Genomic DNA, 22,150 nt, shown 5'->3' with positions numbered 1-22,150 from the left:
CAACATACCCCTCTTAATTATCTTAGATGTTAAGCTGTGCATGTAAACAATTGCAAAAAGTACAATTAAAACTAATCATGAAAACAGCACACTTCCTTAAAGGGCCTACTGAAATGCAGAGGCCTTTAAGCAATTTATAGCTTAAATAAATTTAAAACAAACCAATAAATGAATGAATTTGTATTCTGCCTTTCCTTCAAAGAACTCAAGATAGTATACATGATTCTTCCCACTCCTCGTTTCATCTTCCCAACAATCCTGCAAGGTAGGTTAGGAGGAGAGGCAGCGACTGGTTGAGGGTCACCCAATGAGTTTCATGGATGAGTGGGGACTGGACCATTGGTCTCCCAGGTCCTGATCCAGCACCCTAATCGCTGCACCACACCCCCATAGGCTTTGCCTGCCATTGAAAAGATGCCAGGCACCAGAAGGTTTAGCCATGCTGGCAATATTTTGAGATGTCAGAAAGGAGCCGGTCTATAATGCTGCAGTATCAAGTATCACCATAGCTGTCAAGTGTCCCTTATTTGAAGGGACAGTCCCTTATTCCAACGCCATGTCCCGCTGCTGTCCCTTATTGATGGATGTCCCTTAAATGATGTCCCTTGAATTTCAAAGGAAGCAGCTCCTCTCCCTCCCTGCCGGCCAGGGAGGAGGAAGGCTCCAACTGTGTTGCTTGGCTGTGTTGCTCACCCAATAAGAAATCTAAGAACAACTGGGGGTGGCGGCGCTAGCATGCCTTGTGTGTGGCTAGTTAATGCAAGCTGGGGGGGGGGTTGTTGCACGTGCTGCTGCAAACTTTGAAGTGCAAAGCCAGGCCGGGGAGCCATCTTAAGTTGAGGCTGCATAGACCTTGTGGTGCATGTGATTCAGATTCTATTCAGTTGAACCTCTGGTTACAAAGTTGGTTGGACAGTGTTCTCGAAGCTACCAGCATGCGTTTGACCAGATTGCAGGAGGACATGAAGACTGGAGTGCCTGGAACAGGTGAGGCTGCAGGTCCCTTACTTTGGCTGCTGGTCCCTTATTTTCAAATCTGTAAGTTGACAGCAATGAGTATCACTATTGTTCCAGGCCTTGACCTCCTCTGACCCTGCCCTTCCTTTAATTGCCCTTAGCAAATCCTTTCCAACTCAATGGTCCCAGAAAATCCCTCTCTCCCGCTTTAGTCTTTTGGGGGCATGGCTTTTTCCAGAAGGAGCTTCTCCGCCTGACAAAGTTTGATGCCAATGAAAATAAGTTGGAAACGTTGCTTTTGAGAATAGCATCGCATTTACTGGAAACATAAGCAGGAACTGCTTGACTCAGTTCTGATTAATTAACTGAAAGGGGAAAGTCGGATCAATTTCACAATGGCCTCAGTTGTGAACTCTTTTGAGTTCCGTTGGAACTGAACACAGATCAAGAGCTGATAAGAGCAAAAATTACTTTGTTTTGGCACAAATCAAGAGTTTGCACTCAAAAAAGGAGCAGAGATTAATTTGGGTAAAGCTATCATTGGCTAAAGAAGAAGAAGGAGAAAGAAAGAAAGAAAGAAAGAAAGAAAGAAAGAAAGAAAGAAAGAATCTATCGTTCATCATGAAACAACTCTCCCCTTTTCCACCTGGGCAGGATATGGGTGGCGATATACCTGCAGGTTGAAGTTCAAACCAACCTGTGCAAACAGCAGTTCCAGGTGGCAGTTAGCAAGGCACTATGCATGTATGTGGGACGCGGGTGGCGCTGTGGGTTAAACCACAGAGCCTAGGATTTGCTGATCAGAAGGTCAGTGGTTCGAATCCCCGCGACGGGGTGAGCTCCCGTTGCTCGGTCCCTGCTCCTGCCAACCTAGCAGTTCGAAAGCACATCAAAGTGCAAGTAGATAAATAGGATACCGCTCCAGCGGGAAGGTAAACGGCGTTTCTGTGCGCTGCTCTGGTTCGCCAGAAGCAGCTTAGTCATGCTGGCCACATGACCCGGAAGCTGTACACCAGCTCCCTTGGCCAGTAAAGCGAGATGAGCACCGCAACCCCAGAGTCGGCCATGACTGGACCTAATGGTCAGGGGTCCCTTTACCTTTACCTTTATGCATGTATGCACTGATGCATTTACCTTTTTACCCCACTCCTCTGCCGAAAAGTCTCTCAAACCAGCTTATGTGCAATCCATTGAAACAAGACAGTCCCTGCCTACAGGCAGACAACCCAAAAAAATAAATACGCAACATAAAAGGTAACAGGACTATGGAGGGAAGAGGAAAGCAGTAGACCCCATCATCAAATCTTTAAAGTTAAATAGGACTTTTTATCATGACCAGGTGGGGGCAGGGAACTGTTCAGGGACAGGAGAGCCTAATTGAGCTGTTCTTTCAGCAGGTAGCAGGGCTCATGAAATCCATGTTATGAATTGGGCATCCTTGCCTTGGAATTCTTATGCTGCTTGTAATTGGTTGGAAATGAGTTGCAGCTCAGAGGTAGGGGGGATGCTCTGCATGCAGAGGGTCATGGGTTCGATTCCTGACGCCTGCAGGCAGGGCTGGAAAAGACTCCCTCTCTGAAACCTTGGAAACCTCAGAGATAGAAGCCAACCCAACATCTTCTGGTCCAATCCTCCCAGACATGTTTTAAAAATGTAAGCATCTATTTAAAAGAAGATGCACATTGAGACGCTGGAAGGTGTGCAGAGGAGGGCAACCAAGATGATCAAGGGTTTGGAAACCAAGCCTTATGAGGAACGGTTGAAGGAGCTGGGTATGTTTAGCCTGGAAAAGAGGAGACTTAGAGGAGATAGGATAGCCCTCTTCAAATATCTCAAGGGCTGCCCCATGGAAGAGGGAACAAGCTTGTTTTCTCCTGCTCTGGAGGGTAGGACTTGAACCAATGACTCCAAGTTACAAGAAAGGAGAGTCCGACTAAACACCAGGAAGAACTTTCTGAAGGTAAGAGCTGTTCAACAGTGGAACAGACCACCTTAGAAGGTAATGGGCTCTCCTGTATTTCAGGCTTTTAAAGAGAGGTTGGATGGTCATCTGTCAGGCATGTCCAAGTCTGTTTCGGGGGCCTAATCCGGCCCCTGTGGCAGTTTATTTCCTGGGGTAAAATCCTAAAAAACCCTTGACAACTTCAACCCTAAAAAAAAGCTCAACAACTTAACACCCCCCCAAAAAGCTCAACAGCTTCGATCCTAAATTAAGCTCAAGAACTATGGTCGGTCCTTTGGCCGGCCCTCACGGCCCTTACCTTCATCAAATCTGGCCCTCTTTGAAAAACTTCGGACACCACTGCATCTGTGGTCATCTTTAGCTGTGATTCCTGCACTGCAGGAAGTTGAACTTGTCAACCTTTATTTTTACTTCCAACTCTACAATTCGATGATTCTATAAGTCCCAAGCAATGACAAACCTAGACAGCATCTTAAAAAGCAGAGACATCACCTTGCCAACAAAGGTCCGTATAGTAAAAGCTATGGTTTTCCCAGTAGTGATGTATGGAAGTGAAAGCTGGACCATAAAGAAGGCTGGTCACCAAAGAATGGATGCTTTTGAATTCTGGTGCTGGAGGAGACTCTTGAGAGTCCAATGGACTGCAAGAAGATCAAACCTCTCCATTCTGAAGGAAATCAGCCCTGAGTGCTCACTGGAAGGACAGATCCTGAAGCTGAGGCTCCAAGACTTTGGCCACCTCATGAGAACAGAAGACTCCCTGGAAAAGACCCTGATGTTGGGAAAGATGGAGGGCACAAGGAGAAGGGGACGACAGAGGACGAGATGGTTGGACAGTGTTCTCGAAGCTACCAGCATGAGTTTGACCAAACTGCCGGAGGCAGTGGAAGAGAGGAGTGCCTTTAAAAAAAATTTTTTTTTTGATTTTACAAAATTTTTATGAACAATACAAACAAATAAAGAAACAAACAAACATGTATAATTTCCTCTCCTTTTTTAATAAACCTCACTTCTCTGACTCCCCCAAACCTCCCCTTTCTACATCCCAGTTTCCAAAATTATTTCAGCAAATCCTAAACTTAATTTTATCAAATTTATCCCTTATTGTTCTTTTCTTTTACTTAATCTTTTGTCGCTGTAATCCCCCTTTCTTACAAAAACCTCAACATTTTAACATTCATCAATTTTGTAGTATTTCTTAAGATAAGTTTTAAATTTCTTCCAGTCCTCATCCGCCGTCTCTTTCCCCTGTTCACGGATTCTGTCGGTCATTTCAGCCAATGTCATATAGTCTATCACCTTCATCTGCCATTCTTCCAGAGTGGGTAGATCTTGGGTCTTCCAATGCTTTGCGATGAGTATTCTTGCTGCTGTAGTAGCATACATAAAAAAAAATTCTGTCTTTCCTCGACACCAATTGGCCCACGATGCCCAAGAGAAAGGCCTCTGGTTTCTTAGGGAAGGTACATTTAAGTACCTTTTTTATTTCATTATATATCATTTCCCAGAAAGCCTTGATCTTCGGGCACGTCCACCAAAGGTGATAGAAAGTACCTTCAGTTCCTTTACACTTCCAACACTTATTGTCAGGCAAATGATATATTTTTGCTAGCTTGACTGGGGTCATGTACCACCTGTAGATCATTTTCATAATATTTTCCTTTAAGGCATTGCATGCCGTAAATTTTATACCGGTGGTCCACAACCATTCCCAGTCAGCAAACATAATGTTATGACCAATATCCTGTGCCCACTTAATCATAACTGATTTAACTGTTTCATCCTGTGTATTCCATTTCAGCAACAAGTTATACATTCTTGACAAATTCTTAACATTGGGTTCTAGCAGTTCTGTTTCTAATTTTGATTTCTCCACCTGGAAGCCAATTTTCCTGTCTTGTTTGTAAACCTCCATTATTTGATAATAATGGAGCCAATCTCGTACTTTTGTTTTTAGTTTCTCATGGCTCTGTAATTTCAATCTGTCCCCTTCTTGTTCCAAAATTTCCCAATACTTTGGCCACTTGGCCTCCATATTGAGTTTTTTCACCGCTTTAGCCTCCAAAGGTGACAACCATCTAGGAGTTTTGTTTTCCAACAGATCTTTATATCTAATCCAAACATTATACAATGCTTTTCTAACAATGTGATTTTTAAAGGCCTTATGCACTTTAACCTTATCATACCATAGATATGCATGCCATCCAAATGCATTGTTAAAACCTTCTAAATCCAAGATATCTGTATTCTCGAGGAGCATCCACTCTTTCATCCAGCAGAACGCTGCTGATTCATAGTACAGTTTTAAGTCCGGCAGGGCAAATCCCCCTCTTTCCTTTGCATCCGTTAGTATCTTAAATTTTATTCTGGGCTTTTTGCCCTGCCAGACAAATTTCGATATATCCTTCTGCCACCTCTTGAAACAGTCCATCTTGTCAAGAATTTGCAATGTTTGAAACAAAAATAACATTCTAGGAGTGCCTGGCGTGCTTTGGTCCATGGGGTCACGAGGAGTCAGACACGACTAAACGACTAAACAACAACAAATGCTTCTTCTTCCCACTCCCTTAGGTCAAAATTATTGTTTTAGCTGTATGCAATTTTTAGGCAGATTTAAGCACCTAAAACCCGTTGGATGAAACTACTGAGATTTCTTTGAACAGGTGACCAACGTTAATTTCACAGATGTTGAATTGGTTTCACTCCCAACTATAACTTGCGTTTTGTTCACGAGCACATTCTTTGCATGCATTTTAGGCTAAGGGAAACACTCTGACTTCGTGCACCTCTTGGAGCAGGGAGGCAGGCAGCTCCTCATCCCTCCCCAAAAGCCTTTTTTGATTGCCTTGGTGATAAATAAAGTTTGCAATCTTGGAAACATTTGTTTTTTTAATTTTTTTTTTTAAGGATGTAGTAGCATGTCAGAATGAGGTTTTCTTTTCCAGCCTTCTGGTCAGGAACAATAGGAAAATCAAACCACCCAACGATGACATAAGATTTAGAGTCTCTATGGTTGTAAAGCTTCAACTTCAGTCTCTGAGCCAGAGGGAAGGGATTATGGGATTCAGACCATTTCATTGTCATACGAGCCTTTCCACAAGAAATGGAAAGCAAGGTGGAATATAGGAGTTTCTCAAAGAAAGTAAGATGGGTGTGTGCTTCTCTGTATTTAAAAGATGAGACGGTCCCGATCCATAGAAATGGCAGTAAATTCCCAGATTACTGGCATGGATCACTCCTGATTTATGCAGAAGTAGATTCATATGTGGCACTATGACCAAAGTTGCCTGCCCTGGCCCTCGCTGCTGGATGAAGAACTCAAACTTTCTGCTTTCATGCATAAATCTGAGTGATGTCTGGGCAAGGCTTGGGTTAAGCCCCTAATGAGGGTGGGCATCCTCAACCCAATCAGACCGAACATAATTTAAGGACAAGTTTAATAGCACTAGGGTCAGTAAAGGATCCATGAGAATTTGCAGGTGGGAACGAGACTTTGAAAACAGAACACCACTGATTAATATTAATAATTAGGTCCGTATAGTTAAAGCCATGGTTTTCCCAGTAGTGATGTATGGAAGTGAGAGTTGGACCATAAAGAAGGCTGATCGCTGAAGAATTGATGCTTTTGAATTATGGTGCTGGAGGAGATTCATGAGAGTCCCATGGACTGCAAGAAGATCCAACCTATCCATTCTGAAGGAAATCAGCCCTGAGTGCTCACTGGAAGGAGAGATCCTGAAGCTGAGGCTCCAATACTTTGGCCACCTCATGAGAAGAGAAGACTACCTGGAAAAGACCCTGATGTTGGGAAAGATGGAGGACACAAGGAGAAGGGGACGACAGAGGACGATATGGTTGGACAGTGTTCTTGAAGCTACCAGCATGAGTTTGACCAAACTGCGGGAGGCAGTGGAAGACAGGAGTGCCTGGTGTGTTCTGGTCCATGGGGTCATGAAAAGTTGGACACGACTTAACGACTAAACAACAACAACAACAACAACAACAAATTTATTATTTATACCCTGCCCATCTGGCTGGGTTTCCCCAGCTACTCTGAGTGGCTCACAACAGAATATTAAAAACATGATAAAACATCAAACATTAAAAATTTCCCTAAACCGGGTTGCCTTCAGATATCTTCTAAAAGTCAGATAGTTGTTTATTTCCTTGGTATCTGGCGGGAGGGTGTTCCACAGGGTGGGCGCCACCACCAAGAAGGCCCTCTGCCTGGTTCCCTGGAACCTCGCTTCTCGCAGTGAGGGAACCAGCAGGGGCCTGGAACTTGTCCATCCATTCCCAATAACAAGGGTTGGCGGACTGGCTGGCTGGGCTTCCTTGCTTGCTTGCTTACTCTGAGGCCGCCTCGGCTCCTGGCAACCAGCACCCCGTGACCAGAGGTACCATTTGCCTGTGGAGCATATAGCCAGGGATCCTGCAACAAACAGCTGTGCAAGCCTTTGGGAGTCAGAGACGCAAGAGGGCATCAGAGAAAGAAAGAGGGACTGAGGCCAGTGTTACCCGTGGCATCCCTGACCATCATTCAAGGCACCCCAGGCCACACTAGATGAACACCATGTCCATTTGCGTTTCTTAGTGCAGAAAGCATTGATCTAATGTGTAGAGATCTTTCCTATTCTAATTAATTCAAGAGGGTTCTGGAAGCTTTTCTGTGTGAAAGGAACAAGCAGAAGGTTCATGATGTTTGGGTTATTCCTTCAGAGAAATTGAGTAGAGCTGGCTTAAACTGGTTCTCTTTTCTCTTAAAGTCATGCCAACCATAAAAGTAAGGCCAGAAGGAGCCTGGTTTTCACTTTTCTCTTTCTATCTCTTTTCCTTCTGGTGTGGTGTTCTGTACATAGCATGCTTAGTGTTAGGTTTTAGACTTCTTATAAGTTATTTTAAGTTTTAGTTAAGTCGTCTGCAACTGGATTTCTTATGGACAGTGCCAATCCTGAATGTATTGGATTTGTAACCATTATGCTCATTTGTCTTCAGTGGCAGTAAAGCTCTGCTGCATGAAATATGATGATGATGATGATGATGATGATGATGATGATGATGATAATGATAATGATAATAATAATAATAATAATAATAATAATAATAATAATAATAATAATTTATTATTTCTACCCCACCCATCTGGCTGGGTTTCCCCAGCCACTCTGGGTGACTTCCAATAGAATATTAAAATACAAGTCTATTAAACATTAAACATTAAAAGCTTCCCTAAACAGGTCTGCCTTCAGATGTCTGCCTCTGATCTATTTTTGGGGAATCCTGCAACGTATTTAAGTTTTTACTCTGCTAAGTATACGTTGGAATATGCTCTGGATCAATATTGAGTAGAATTCCATGACAAACCACTGGACTAGTTAAACAATTTCAGATGGTCTCCTTAATATCAGAGTTTGGACCAGAGGCTGGAATAGATAGCTTTCTGACTGATGGTGTAATTTTGAATCTGCAGGAAATGTAACAGCAGGGACCATTCGGTTTATAACTTCAGGGTTAATCCTGTCGGCGCTAGTCAACCACCCAAGTGGTGCAAGGAGTGAGGTGGTTGCGGCAGTGATGGGTTGTCTGGCTGGGAGGCCATCAACAGTGAGATGAGCGTCTGGCAGGAGGGCAAGGGACAAGCTGGTGTTTGGAGAGATGTGTCATGTCTCACAGGCAACACAGCTGCCATTCAGCATCACCGTTGCCAGGGCAACGTTTGTAAACAGTGACTTTTGAAAAAAATATATGGGGTGAGAGAATCAATTCAAGGTGTTTCTGTGTGCATGCATGTGTGCAACCCCCCCCCCAAAAAACTTTCCCCACAGTTTATATGAATGGATGGAAACAGGGGACTTCCCCCTTGACTTCCTACACTTTGGTAGACATTGATCTGGTTGTCTTGCGTGACCCTTTTCTGAACTATATAAGCCTGCAGGACACAACAGACGACGCCTGATTGACTATACAGGAAAAACAAGTAGAACTTTCATTTCATATTGCCTTTTACCTTGTCATAGAGGCTCTTAGGGAACTGGGTAGAGAAGGATGAACTGGCCAATTTTGGTTTTTCCTTAACTTATCATTTTCCCAGCCTAATAATAATAATAATAATAATAATAATAATAATAATAATAATAATTTATTTATATCCCACCCTCCCCAGCCGAAGCCGGGCTCAGAGCGGCTAACAACAGTAAAAGTAACACATAAAATCACAATCTATTAATTGAAATACATTCTAAAATCAATTCATTCTAAAATCAATTCGGAATCAAATTAATGGCAACCATTGGGCTAGAGTTCTATGAGGATTACCAAAGGAGGGGGTCAGACTGTACTTTGGCCAAAGGCCTGGTGGAACAGCTCTGTCTTGCAGGCCCTGCGAAAAGATGTCAAGTCCCGCAGGGCCCTAGTCTCTTGTGACAGAGCGTTCCACCAGATCGGGGCCATGGCCTAAAAAGCCCTGGCTTTGGTTGAGGCCAGCCAAACCTCCCTGTGGCCTGGGATCTCCAATATGTTTTTGTTTGAAGACCATAAGGTCCTCCGTGGGACATACCAGGAGAGGCAGTCCCGTAGGTACGAGGGTCCTAGGCCGTATAGGGCTTTAAAGGTTAAAACAAGCACCTTGAACCTTATATTGTACTCCACTGGGAGCCAGTGCAGCTGGTATAGCACCGGGTGAATGTGATCCCGCGGCGAGGACCCCGTAAGGAGTCTTACCACGGCATTCTGCACCCGCTGGAGTTTCTGAGTCCGTTTCAAGGGCAGCCCCACGTAGAATGAGTTACAATAATCAAGTCTGGAGGTGTCTTGAGTTAGCCATATTTCCACACCAGTGCTCTCTCTCTCTCTCTCTCTCTTAAATGCCCTTTCTCTGAGTTATTGAGAAGGGCCATTGCTCATTGGCTCCCAGTATGTTTCCGAGCACAATTCAAAGTGTTGGTGCTGACCTTTAAAGCCCTAAATGGCCTTGGTCCTGTATACCTGAAGGAGCGTCTCCACCTCCATCGTTCTGCCCGGACACCGAGGGCCTTTTGGCGGTTCCCTCATTGCGAGAAGTGAGGTTACAGGGAATCAGACAGAGGGCCTTCTCGGTAGTGGCGCCCACCCTGTGGAACACCCTCCCTTCAGATGTGAAGGAAATAAGCAGCTATCCTATCTTTAAAATACATCTGAAGGCAGCCCTGTTTAGGGAAGTTTTTAATATTTAATGCTGTACTGTTTTTAACATTTGATTGGGAGCTGCCCAGAGTGGCTGGGGAGACTCAGCCAGATGGGCAGGGTATAAATAATAAATTATTATTATAATTATTATATTGGCAGAGCACTTGCTTTGCAAGTTCAGTATTCCATGGAATCTCCAGGTGGGCCTGTGAATGCCCCCTGCCTGAAATGCTGGGCAGCAGCTGCCAGTCAGCGCATACAGTATGGAGCTAGATGGACAAAGGGTCTGCCTCAATAGAAGGCAACTTCCTAGGTTCCTATGAAATTCCTCATGAGAATTTCATCAGTAGTTCTCTCTCTCTCTCTCTCTCTCTCTCTCTCTCTCTCTCTCTCTCTCACACACACACACACACACACACGGAATATTCACGGTTTGGTGTGCAATTTTGCCTAATATGCACATTTATTGCAAGCAGACTTCCCCAAATACAGCACCGTTTTCTTACTTTCTCTTCTTCTTTTACACCTGCAGTGTTCATGCTTACAGAAAACCAAGGGCCAGCTGACTCCTTAGCGATTTGCAAAGTTTACATGGTTACGCACACCTTGCAATAATCACTGCACGGAATTAGGAAATGTGCGGGCCACCCCCCCCCTCCATACTCACACAACAAAGGAGCTAAAGCAGTGAAATTTAACTCAAGGTTTTGTTGGTGGATCCTCTCCTTATTGTGCGTTTGGCTCAGCTCTTGCTTTCCCTGGGATAACGGATACCTGGGAGACTGACTTTGCAGCATTCTGAATGCCAAGGGGGTGGAAAGTGCCACGAAGGAGGGCGGGGGTGAGATCCAGTGGCCTGCTCATTTTTTCCTTGCCACGATCCTGCAGCCCCACCAAGATGCTCCCTTTTGTTCCACTTGGGTGATGTTAGGGAGAGGGGAAAAAACACACACAATATCCCTGAACTTAGCTCTGGGAACGAGAGGCTCCTTTTTCTAACCCATCGCCTTTGATGCTGCTGCGTGTTCAAGTAAGGATCTGCCTCCATTGTGGTTTGACTGACACAGCCTTTTCTATAAATTTGAGCAATTAAGCAGCCTAGTAGCAGCTGGCAAGGAGCTCTGGCAAGAGCTGACACTGACAGAGGAGGAGGCCGTCTCCCGTCCTTTGGCAAGCGACCGCCTTGCAGAACCGCAGCTGGAGAAGCGAGGGGCATTCCTCGAGCTAGGTAAGAGAGTCTGTTGTCTTTCGGCAAGGTGCAGGTCACTGTTTGCAGCTGGTCTAGACGCAACCAGGAGGTAACAGCGAACGAAGGCAATCGGCGGCCACAGAAAGGTTCATTGAAATGGGTCTATTTCTTTTAAAGAGATTTGAGAAAAATGGTCTGGCTTTCGTATTTGGAAAATGGTCCCAGCTGGGCACCAGGAAAAAAACTGAAACAGGAATGGGGAACCTGGATCCCTCGAGATGATGTTGAACTATAACTCCCATCACCAGGATGACCAATAATCAAGGATGAAGGGAATTGTTGTTCAGCAATATCTGAAGGGCCACAGGTTCGCCATCACAGGTAGATACATAGATGGATAGGTAGATATTTATATCAGTGATGGAGAATCTTGAAGCTGGAAGATGATAGATAGATGATAGATATACAGTGGTGCCCCGCAAGACGAATGCCTCGCAAGACAAAAAACTCGCTAGACGAAAGGTTTTTTCATTCGCGATTTGCCTCGCAAGACGAATTCCCCTATGGGCTTGCTTCGCAAGACGAAAACGTCTTGCGACTTTGTTAAACCGTTTAAACCGTGCTTCGCAAGAAGAAAAATTCGCTAGACGGCAAAAATTGCGGAACGAATTAATTTCGTCTTGCGGGGCACCACTGTAGATAGACAGATAGATAGATGATAGATAGATAGATAGATAGATAGATAGATATAGATAGATGATAGATGATAGATGATAAATGATAGATGATAGATGATAGATGATAGATGATAGATAGATAGATAACATGTGGCCTTCCAGAAGTTTTGTTGGACTACAGCTTCCATCATCTCTGTTCATTAGCCATCCTTGCAGGAGATGATGGGATTTGTAGTCCAACAAAACTTCTGAAAGGCAACATGTTCTATCATCTATCTATCATCTATCATCTATCTATCTATCTATCTATCTATCTATCTATCTATCTATCTATCTATCTATCTATCTATCTATCTAATCTCCCAGCTTCACTAGTACACCAAACAGGAGCAAAACCAACCCATAACCCACAGACAGATTTCCCTTTCCCAAAGCAACAGTGTCCTTCTAGGACTTCCATATTGTCTGGATTCATATAAAAGTAGAAGAATATGAAAAGTGAGCATCTTTAATAATAAAACTATAACTAGGACTGCCATATGTCCGGAATTTACTGGACATTTCCAGAATTTCAAAGGGGAATTTCCGAGAGGTAGTTCTTTTTCTGGATCTTAGGGATCCTTGGGGTTTGTCAAAAAAAAAAAAAAAAAAAAAAAAAAAGCTCAGCAACTTCCAGGGTGTTTTTATTTTTTGAAATATGGCAACCCTGAAGGCTACTGCTGGCTTAGAGTTTTGGACTTGGAATGGGGAGACCTGAGCTCAAGGCCTTACCAAGGCCTTTGATGTTGTTGTTGTTTAGGTGTTTAGTCTTGTCCGACTCTTCGTGACCCCAGGGACCAGAGCACGCCAGGCACTCCTGTCTTCCACTGCCTCCCGCAGTTTGGTCAAACTCATGCTGGTCGCTTCGAGAACACTATCCAACCATCTCGTCCTCTGTCGTCCCCTTCTCCTTGCGCCCTCCATCTTTCCCAACATCAGGGTCTTTTCCAGGGAGTCTTCTCTTCTCATGAGGTGGCCAAAGTATTGGAGCCTCAGCTTCAGGATCTGTCCTTCCAGTGAGCACTCAGGGCTGATTTCCTTAAGAATGGATAGGTTTGATCTTCTTGCAGTCCATGGGACTCTCAAGAGTCTCCTCCAGCACCATAATTCAAATGCATCCATTCTTCGGTGATCAGCCTTCTTTATGGTCCAGCTCTCACTTCCATACATCACTACCCATAAACCCACCGCCCCTCCCTCCTTCCATTCCTGGGTTGTTACAAGGATAAAATGAGCATTATTAACAACATAGTAATGGCTGCTAATAAGCCTGTATTTTACTGTCCTGGAAGAGAAATCTCCTGCTCCAAGACTAGGTTTTATATTTTGTCAAGACTTCTGTATTAGGCAAGTCTTCCCCCTGCCCCGTTATGGAAAACTAAATCTTGTGTTTCCCTACAGGTATTTCTGTGTTTTGTCCTAAAATACTGAAACAGGCTTTCTCTCTTCCTTGAGAATCTTGGGAAGTGTAGTTCTTTGACATAAGGGTTATGGATCTCTGATACAGAATTCTCATCTCACCAGACTACAGTTCCCAGCATTCATTTGGGGTTTGGAGAAGCACTGAGGATAAAATTGGTGTAAAACTAGTATGAATTTCTTCTAAGGATACAGCCTAACAGAACAACTCTACACATGCAAGTCCCACTTTCAGGTAGAAACTGGCTAGAGGGTTTTCAACCACAGACATGCAGCCAGAGAGATGTTGAATTTCCCCACACTGGAAACGTTTTTTGAAATGCAAAACTGAAAGGGCTATAAAAATGGGAGGGGGCACCAAATGTTTAATAATTCCTGTTTGGGGATTGAAACAATCATTTCCAGCAGAACAAAGGCTTTTCAAGTACAGTGGTGCCTCGCAAGACGAAAAGAATCCGTTCTGTGATTCTCTTCGTCTAGCGGTTTTTTCGTCTTGCGAAGCAAGCCCATTGACGGATTAGCGGATTAGCGCTATTAGCGGCTTTTAGCGGCTTTTAGCGGCTTAGAAAAAAGGGGGGGGAGGAAAAACCCCCCGCAGGAACTCACAAGGCATTGTCGTCTTGCGAAGCAAGCCCATAGGAAATTCGTTTTGTGAAGCACCTCCAAAACGGAAAACCCTTTCATCTAGCGGGTTTTAAGTCTTGTGAGGCATTCGTCTTGCGGGGCACCACTGTAGTGAAAATTCTCAACTTTTGTTTTATTTATTTTACATAGTTGATGACCTGACCCTTCAACATCATTTTACGGTGGTGCCTCACCTGTCTCCTTCCACCTTCCAACTATTTGCCAATTAATTTTTATTGATTTTCCATTTTTATTTTGCCAATTAATTTTTATTGATTTTCCATTTTTATTTTGCCAATTAATTTTTATTGATTTTCCAAATTCCACCTTCCTCCTTCTTGAACGAGGCACATGAATGATCCCATGTAGTGGAGATGGATGGGATGATATAACATGATGTTATTCTCAGATATCAGTGAATAAAAGCATAGCCAATTATAGCCAGACTTGGCTGCACGATTCATGTATTGTTTATTTACATTAGCTATTTCTCCTCCAGCCTTCAAATAACCCCCAGGGCAGTTTGATATTGTCATCTATTGATACCACTGAGGGCAAATGAGGGTGATGGAAGACCATATCAATGTGTAAGTGAACTTTCTTGCTGGCTGCCAAAAAATAAATAAATCACCCAGATGAGGAGCTGTTTTTCAGCACTGGCAAAACTGTTCACAAAAAAACAAGCCATCAGAAAGAGGTCATTGTAATGAGACAAAGGTCCAAGATATCAGCAGTAACGTGTGGTTGAAGTAACTTGGTCTAAGGGCCTCAAGGTGGGATCTTGATTATGCAGAAGAAGGATGGGGTGGGTCTTCCAGATGTTGTTGGCCTACAATACCTATCATCCTCAACTGCTGGCCATACTGGCTGTGGATTATGGGAATTGGAGTCCAAAGTCATTGGCAAGGCCCAGTTCTGATGCAGAACATGCCCCTAGCGAGCTTCTTTAACAAGTCCCTGTCTTTGCTGTTTCCCTCACAGAATGAAGCTCCCATCCGTGGTCCAAGGCTCACTGCTTCTCTTCATCCTGGCCAGCTGGGCAGGTGCCCCCAAGCCCCGCAGCATCAACCTTCAAACGTTCACTGGTTGTGCCGTGCGTGAGTTCACTTTCCTGGCCAAGAAGCCTGGCTGCAAGGCGATGCGAATTACGACAGACTCCTGCTGGGGCCGTTGTCAGACTTGGGAGGTGAGTGGCAGGGGCTCCCAAGGGGTTCGGAGAAGGGCTCTTTCCCAGCCCTACCTAGAGATGCTGAGGATCAAAGCTGGCATCTTCTGTGTGCAGATGCTGTACCACTGAACCACAGACCTTCCTCCTGCACTAGAGTTAGGGGATGAAAGGGGAGGCACCATAAATGCCATAAGGAGACTTGTTGTTCCCCACTTAAAAGCTCCTCAAAATAACAGTGGCCTTCCATGATACACTCTCTCTTTTGAGGGTTCTTTATCTTTAATCTGGGCTTGGTCTGGACATTCCTTCAAACAGGGGACTATCCTCTGTAATAAAGGACACACGGACACAATACTTGTAATTTGGTCTGGGCAAATCGGTCCATTTCAGTATTCCTCAGTTTCTTATTTTTCTTCTCCATATTTCCACATCATTACTGGTTGCTTTGCTTTTGCTTTATTATGTATTTTGTGTTTCCATTTTGCATTTTTATGTTGCGAACTGCCCTGTGATCTTCGGATGGATGGCAGTATACGAATTTAATAAAACAAATATTTTAAAGGTACTCATTAAAATCCACTAGCATTTTAGTGCCAATTTCTTTTCACATACACATTTTGATATGCATTTTTGCCTAACGTACACATTTTTTTGAGTTAATTTTCATGAATTTATGCAATTTTTCATGCACACTTTACCACAGTGTGTGCAATTTTGCACATATCACTTGGCTGTAGAACTGAACTGAAAAATTTGGAGGGGCGAGAATTTTGAGAGAGGGCTGTGATTTGGTTCACATATTATTCTGGAAAGTGCCGATTTGGTTGGTTTACCAGTAAATGTGAACTGAACAGAATTTGTCTGCCATCCTTTGTAACTTTCCAGAGGTTTTTAACAGCTTGTTCTGACACACAAATAGCTGACATCACCGAATATTGCATATTTGCAGTCGGGCTGCATCTCTAATGAGAGCCACTTGTTTAAAAATTCCACACGGCAGGTTTCCACCTCTTTCTTCTTAAGAACGCCTTAGTGGTTGCATGGCAAAATATATTCTCAAGCAATTACTTAATGCTCTCATTATATAATTTCGAAAGCTCCTTACAGCTTAAGCACTTAAGGGGGAACTGTCCTTTATTGCTCCACCGACAGCAAATTCCTCGGGGATTAAAATAGAGCCCCTGACTCACAGGGGATGCCTTTTATTCCATATCCCAGTAGTATGTTTGCTTCTAATTTTGGTTGCCTCAGAGTTGTGGTAATTGAGCTGTTAGGTGTTTGTGAGTGGGTGTGACAAAACAGGGCAAGCAAGTCCATGCACATTAAGCAGAACAAGGTTGTGACTAATTTTAGACTCCTTTTCATTTCACACACCAGGCGCTCTGAGCCTGATTCCCCACGTGTGTGTGTTTGTGTATAAAATCTTGTGATGGAGAAATAAATGCTTTCATTCTCACTTTTCTCACTGAGGAAATTCAAAGGGCTGGCTATGATCTGGAAAGCCCACAAGTCCCAAGTCCCTGAAAGATCACCTCCTTCTCTACAGATCTTCCTGGGTGTTAAGACTGACAGAGGAGGCCCTCTTACATGTTCCACCGCCCTCAGAAGCTGAGGGTGGCTGTAGCCCAGGAGAGGACATCTCCTGTGGCAGCCACTAAGTTGTGAAACTCTCTCTCAACATATAATAATAATTTATTATTCATACCCTGCCCATCTGGCTGGGCTTCCCCAGCCACTCTGGGCGGCTTCCAACAAAATATTAAAATACAGTAATGCATCAAACATTGAAAGCTTCCCTAAACAGCGCTGCTTTCAGATGTCTTCTAAAAGTCTGGTAGTTGTTGTTCTCTTTGACATCTGGTGGGAGGGTTTTCCACAGGGTGGGTGCCAATACCAAGAAGGCCCTCTGCCTGGTTCCCTGTAACTTGGCTTCTCTCAGCGAGGGAACTGCCAGAAGGCCCTTGGCGCTGGACCTCAGTGTCCGGCTAGAACGATGGGGGTGGAGACTCTCCTTCAGGTATACTGGACTGAGGCTGTTTAGGGCTTTAAAGGTCAGCACCAACACTTTGAATTGTGCTCGGAAATGTACAGGGAGCCAATGTAGGTCTTTCAAGACCGGTGTTATGTGGTCTCGGTGGACGCTCCCAGTCACCAGTCTAGCATATCTGACACCTTCACTATATGCAGGTTTTGGTGAATGCTGAGGACAAACTTATTTCATAGACTCATAGAACTGTAGAGTTGGAAGGGACCTTGAGGGTCCAATCTCTGACAATGCAGATGAATCTCAGCTAAAGCATCCATGACAGATGGCCATCCAGTCTCTGCTTTGAAACCTCCAAGGAAGGAGAGGCCACAACCTCCTGAGGCAGACCGTTCCACTGTCCAACAGCTCTGACTCTGTCAGAAAGTTCTTCCTGATGTTTAGTCGGAATCTCCTTTCCTGTAAGTTGAAGCCGCTGGTTTGGGTCCTACCCTCCAGAGCAGTAGAAAACAATCTTGCTCCATCTTCCATGACAGCCCTTCAGAAACTATGACTATTATGTCATAGTTAAGGGAGCTGGGCATGTTTAGCCTGGAGAAGAGGAGGTTAAGGGGTGATATGATAGCCATGTTCAAATATATAAAAGGATGTCAGAGGAGGGAGAAAGGTTGTTTTCTGCTGCTCCAGAGAAGCGGACACGGAGCAATGGATCCAAACTACAAGAAAGAAGATTCCACCTAAACATTAGGAAGAACTTCCTGACAGTAAGAGCTGTTTGACAGTGGAATTTGCTGCCAAGGAGTGTGGTGGAGTCTCCTACTTTGGAGGTCTTTAAGCAGAGGCTTGACAACCATATGTCAGGAGTGCTCTGATGGTGTTTCCTGCTTGGCAGGGGGTTGGACTCGATGGCCCTTGTGGTCTCTTCCAACTCTATGATTCTATGATTCTATTCTATGTAATTTATTTCTACCCTGCTTCTTTCCCTGACAGTGATTCAAGGCGGCATACAGATAATATAGGAACAACTAAAAAAATTCAGAGCAAAAACAATTTAGAACAATTAAACGTTTATAGAATCAAAACACAGGAGTCCATTTCACTGCTGCATGGCTCAGTTCTTCCTGATGCTCAGGCCAGACACTGAGGTCCAGCTCTGAGGGCCTTCTGGCAGTTCCCTCACTGCGAGAAGCGAGGTTACAGGGAACCAGGCAGAGGGCCTTCTCGGTGGTGGCGCCCGCCCTGTGGAACGTCCTCTTGTCGGATGTCAAGGAAATAAACAACTACCTGACTTTTAGAAGACAACTGAAAGCAACCCTGTTTAGGGAAGTTTTTAATGTTTGATGTTTTAGCGTGCTTTTATTATTCTGTTGGGAGCAGCCCAGAGTGCCTGGGGAAACCCAGCCATATGTGCAGGGTATAAATAAATAAATAAATAAATAAATAAATAAATAAATAAAAAAACAACTCCTGGTAGAGGACAAGGATCTAGAGATTACGCTAAGGGTGGCCAAATTCTGTGCGACTGCCATAAAACTTAGGGAACAAGCTGTACTACCAAAATGATCAAGGTTTTAAATGATAATTTTAGGTTATATTTTAGTGATCAAGATTTAATATATTTTTGAAACTGCCGCTATATCTGAATTGTCTCTGTTATACCCAATTGCAATTCAATGTTGCGTTTTATGATTTCCCTGATATTGTATGTGACCCGGAACTGGCCTGTAACCGTAATAATAATAATAAAATAATTCTAACAATAATAAAATTCTAACAACAACAACAACAACAATTATTATTATTATTATTATTATTATTATTATTATTATTATTATTCGGAATCTCCTTTTGTGTAACCTGAAGACATTAGTTTGGGTCCTACCCTCTGGAGCAGGAGAAAACAAGCTTGCTCCAAAGACAGTCGCGTATGTCCATACAGCCATGCTTAGGCTAACATCTCCTCTCCCCCTCTCTCTTCCTTCTCTCCCTCTCTCTCTCTTTGCCTCCCTTGTGGCCAGAAACCTGTGCTGAAACCCCCTTACATCGAAGCTCACCACCGCGTCTGCACTTACAACGAGACCAAGCTGGAGACGGTGAAGCTGCCAAACTGTGCGGCCAATGTCAGCCCATTCTACACGTACCTCAAGGCCATTCGGTGTGACTGCGGCATGTGCCTCACCGAAACCACGGAATGCGAGACCGCCTGAGCCCTTGGCACAACGGCTGAAGCGCAACCTTCCGAGGGCTCAATCCCTCTGCTGGCGAAAACCGGCAGTAGGGCAATGGTGGCGCTGCGAATCAGGGTGGAATGTAGTTGCTTGGCTCTGAAATTTCTCTTCCCTCCCCCCATTGGCCCTTATTTAGAGATTTCATATAGCCACGTAGTTGAGGCTTTAGAAACCGTCACCAGCACATACAGGAAGATTGGCAGCTGCCTTATACTGAATCGGGCCATTGAGCTCAGTATTGTCTACTTATTGCAGTTTTCCTCAAACTTGGGTCTCTGGCTCTTGGTGGACTACAACTCCCATCCTCCCTAGTTAGCAGGACCAGCAGTCAGGGATGATGGGATCTGTAGTCTTACAACAGCCGGAGGCCCAAGTTTGAGAAAAAACTGGTTTGACTTGGTTTCAGGCAGAGGGCATTTTCCAGCCTGGGAAGTTTCAGGATTCGAATCCGGGCCTTATGCACACAAAACAGATGCTCTGCCCCTAAGCCACAGCCCTTCCCCAATAAAGGCAGCTCCATGGGATAAGAACTAAGGCAATAACTCTCCAGACCTTCTCATACGCTATTCTCCAAGTCAGCACCAGCCTACATTCTTGTGCATTCAGCTTTGCCCAAGTAGAATGGGTTTTCCTCTGGGTTTGGAGTTTTCCCAAACCCAGAACTGCCTTACCGTTCCTTAAAAAAAACCACCCTGCATTATTTATTAAACACTGCTGTTTTCCCTGTTTAAATTGTGGGGTGGAATCTGGTCTGCAACTGGGAGGAAATAATAGGTCCCTGACTGCAGTTAGTTACAAACGAAGCCCTTTTGATTTCTTTCTCTTGCTCGGTGCCTGTTTCAATGACTGTACCTGGTCTCATATGATCTGCAAATCAATCTGTGTTCTTAATAATGATAATAATAATAAAACGAAATCACGGTAAGATGGCCGTTGTGTGCAGTGACTCATTGTCCCTCTGCGGTGGAATTTTAACGTGGTGCTAAACTGGTTAAATTGCACCTTGAAGATCCAACAGAAAAAACAAGAAAGCAAACAAATCATGATAGGCCATTTCCCTTAAACTATGTCCACCTGTCTATCAGCTGATGCCCCTGGGTGCCATCACCGGGTGTTTGAGGCAGGGGTTCAATCGTTCTGGGTGCTGCTTCACCAGTGCATTTCCTGTGAGGGGTGTGCCACTCTTGTGAGTCATCTTTGACAGGTGGGGGGGGGGCTGCCAATCTAGCAGTTGCCTGATGTCATCATGCTGCCGGCTGGTTGAGGGGTGTTGGTCCCACCCACCCTGCAAAAGCTGACCAGAAGGTGGGGGAGATAAAGATCTGGCCCACTGGACCAAAAGGGTTCTCAACCCCTGTTGTACACAAATGGCATACCCCATCTTGTTGTTCTTTAGTCGTTTAGTCGTGTCCGAATCTTTGTGACCCCATGACCAAACTCCCAGGCAGTTTGGTCAAACTCATGTTCGTAGCTTTGAGAACACTGTCCAACCATCTCGTCCTCTGCTGTCCCCTTCTCCTTGTGTCCTCCATCTTTCCCAACATCGGGTTCTTTTCCAGGGAGTCTTCTCTTCTCATGAGGTGGCCAAAGTATTGGAGCCTCAGCTTCACGATCTGTCCTTCCAGAGAGCACTCAGAGCTGATTTCCTTAAGAATGGATAGGTTTGATCTTATTGAGAGTTCCATGGGACTCTCAAGAGTCTCCTCCAGCACCAGAATTCAAAAGCATCAATTTTTTGGCGATCAGCCTTCTTTATGGTCCAGCTCTCACTTCCATACATCACTACTCGGAGAACCATAACTTTAACTGTACGGACCTTTGTTGGCAAGGTGATGTCTCTGCTTTTTAAGATGCTGTCTAGGTTTGTCATTGCTTTTCTCCCAAGAAGCAGGCGTCTTTTAATTTCGTGACTGCTGTCACCATCTGCAGTGATCATGGAGCCCAAGAAAGTAAAATCTCTCACTGCCTCCATTTCTTCCCCTTCTATTTGCCAGGAGGTGATGGGACCAGTGGCCATGATCTTCGTTTTTTTGATGTTGAGCTTCAAACCACATTTTGCACTCTCCTCTTTCACCCTCATTAAAAGCTTCTTTAATTCCTCCATAGTCCATCTTACCTCCTCCTAAATGGGAGGTTGGATGGACACCTGCCACAGATGCTTTAGCTGAGTTTCCTGCAATGCAGGGGGTTGGCGATTCTATGATTTCCTCCCAGAACACCTGAATGATCCACAATCCTCCCTCCTTCTCCTGCCCCCAAACCATTTATTTGTGAAGCTTTTGGCATCGCTCCTTAATTTCAGTGCTCTGCTGCAGCTTAGTGTTTAGAGAAGCGAAAGCTAGTGTGACTAAAACAATTGCATCTAATTTCCCTGTTAATCCTATCTCCGTTTCCTTCTTCCTGCGGTTGCCGACATGTCAAATTTTAGATTGTAAGAGGCTCGGGGCAGACACCTGCCTCCTTCTACATTGTGAAACACTGTGCATGCTGAGGGTGCTATAGAAATAAAATTCTTATAATCAATCAATCAATCAATCAATCAATCAATCAATCAATCAGGGATAGTTTCCAGGGCAGGGCACTGGCTCAACCTGTTGTGGCAAAAATAAGAGTACCTTAAGGTCTTACAAATTTATTCCAGCGTAAGATTTTTGTGGGCTCCAATCTGCTTTATTGGATGCGTGAAGTGTTCTCCTAAGCAGAAGGCATAACAGACCAGGGGTCGCCAGTTTTGGGGG

At 44.3% G+C, this 22,150-nt stretch overlaps 1 protein-coding gene across 2 annotated transcripts; it reads left to right on the top strand.

The window, feature by feature from the left end:
• Positions 1-10,524: 10,524 nt before the first annotated feature.
• Positions 10,525-20,283, top strand: GPHB5 (glycoprotein hormone subunit beta 5). 2 transcript variants are annotated; one of them, XM_083520405.1, is made up of 3 exons: positions 10,525-11,312; positions 15,014-15,218; positions 19,203-20,283. In XM_083520405.1, the coding sequence occupies exons 2-3, from the start codon at positions 15,015-15,017 to the stop codon at positions 19,389-19,391; spliced, it is 393 nt and encodes a 130-aa protein (XP_083376531.1). In that variant the 5' UTR covers positions 10,525-11,312; position 15,014; the 3' UTR covers positions 19,392-20,283. The 2 variants fall into 2 exon arrangements, with proteins under 2 accessions (XP_083376531.1, XP_083376530.1); XM_083520404.1 differs by lacking the exon at positions 10,525-11,312 and adding an exon at positions 14,348-14,619.
• Positions 20,284-22,150: the final 1,867 nt, after the last annotated feature.

This window comes from Podarcis liolepis (assembly GCF_965112155.1).
Source record: "Podarcis liolepis genome assembly, chromosome: 1".
Taxonomy (NCBI): Eukaryota; Metazoa; Chordata; class Lepidosauria; order Squamata; family Lacertidae; genus Podarcis; species Podarcis liolepis.
This window is presented reverse-complemented; position numbering and strand designations above follow the sequence as displayed.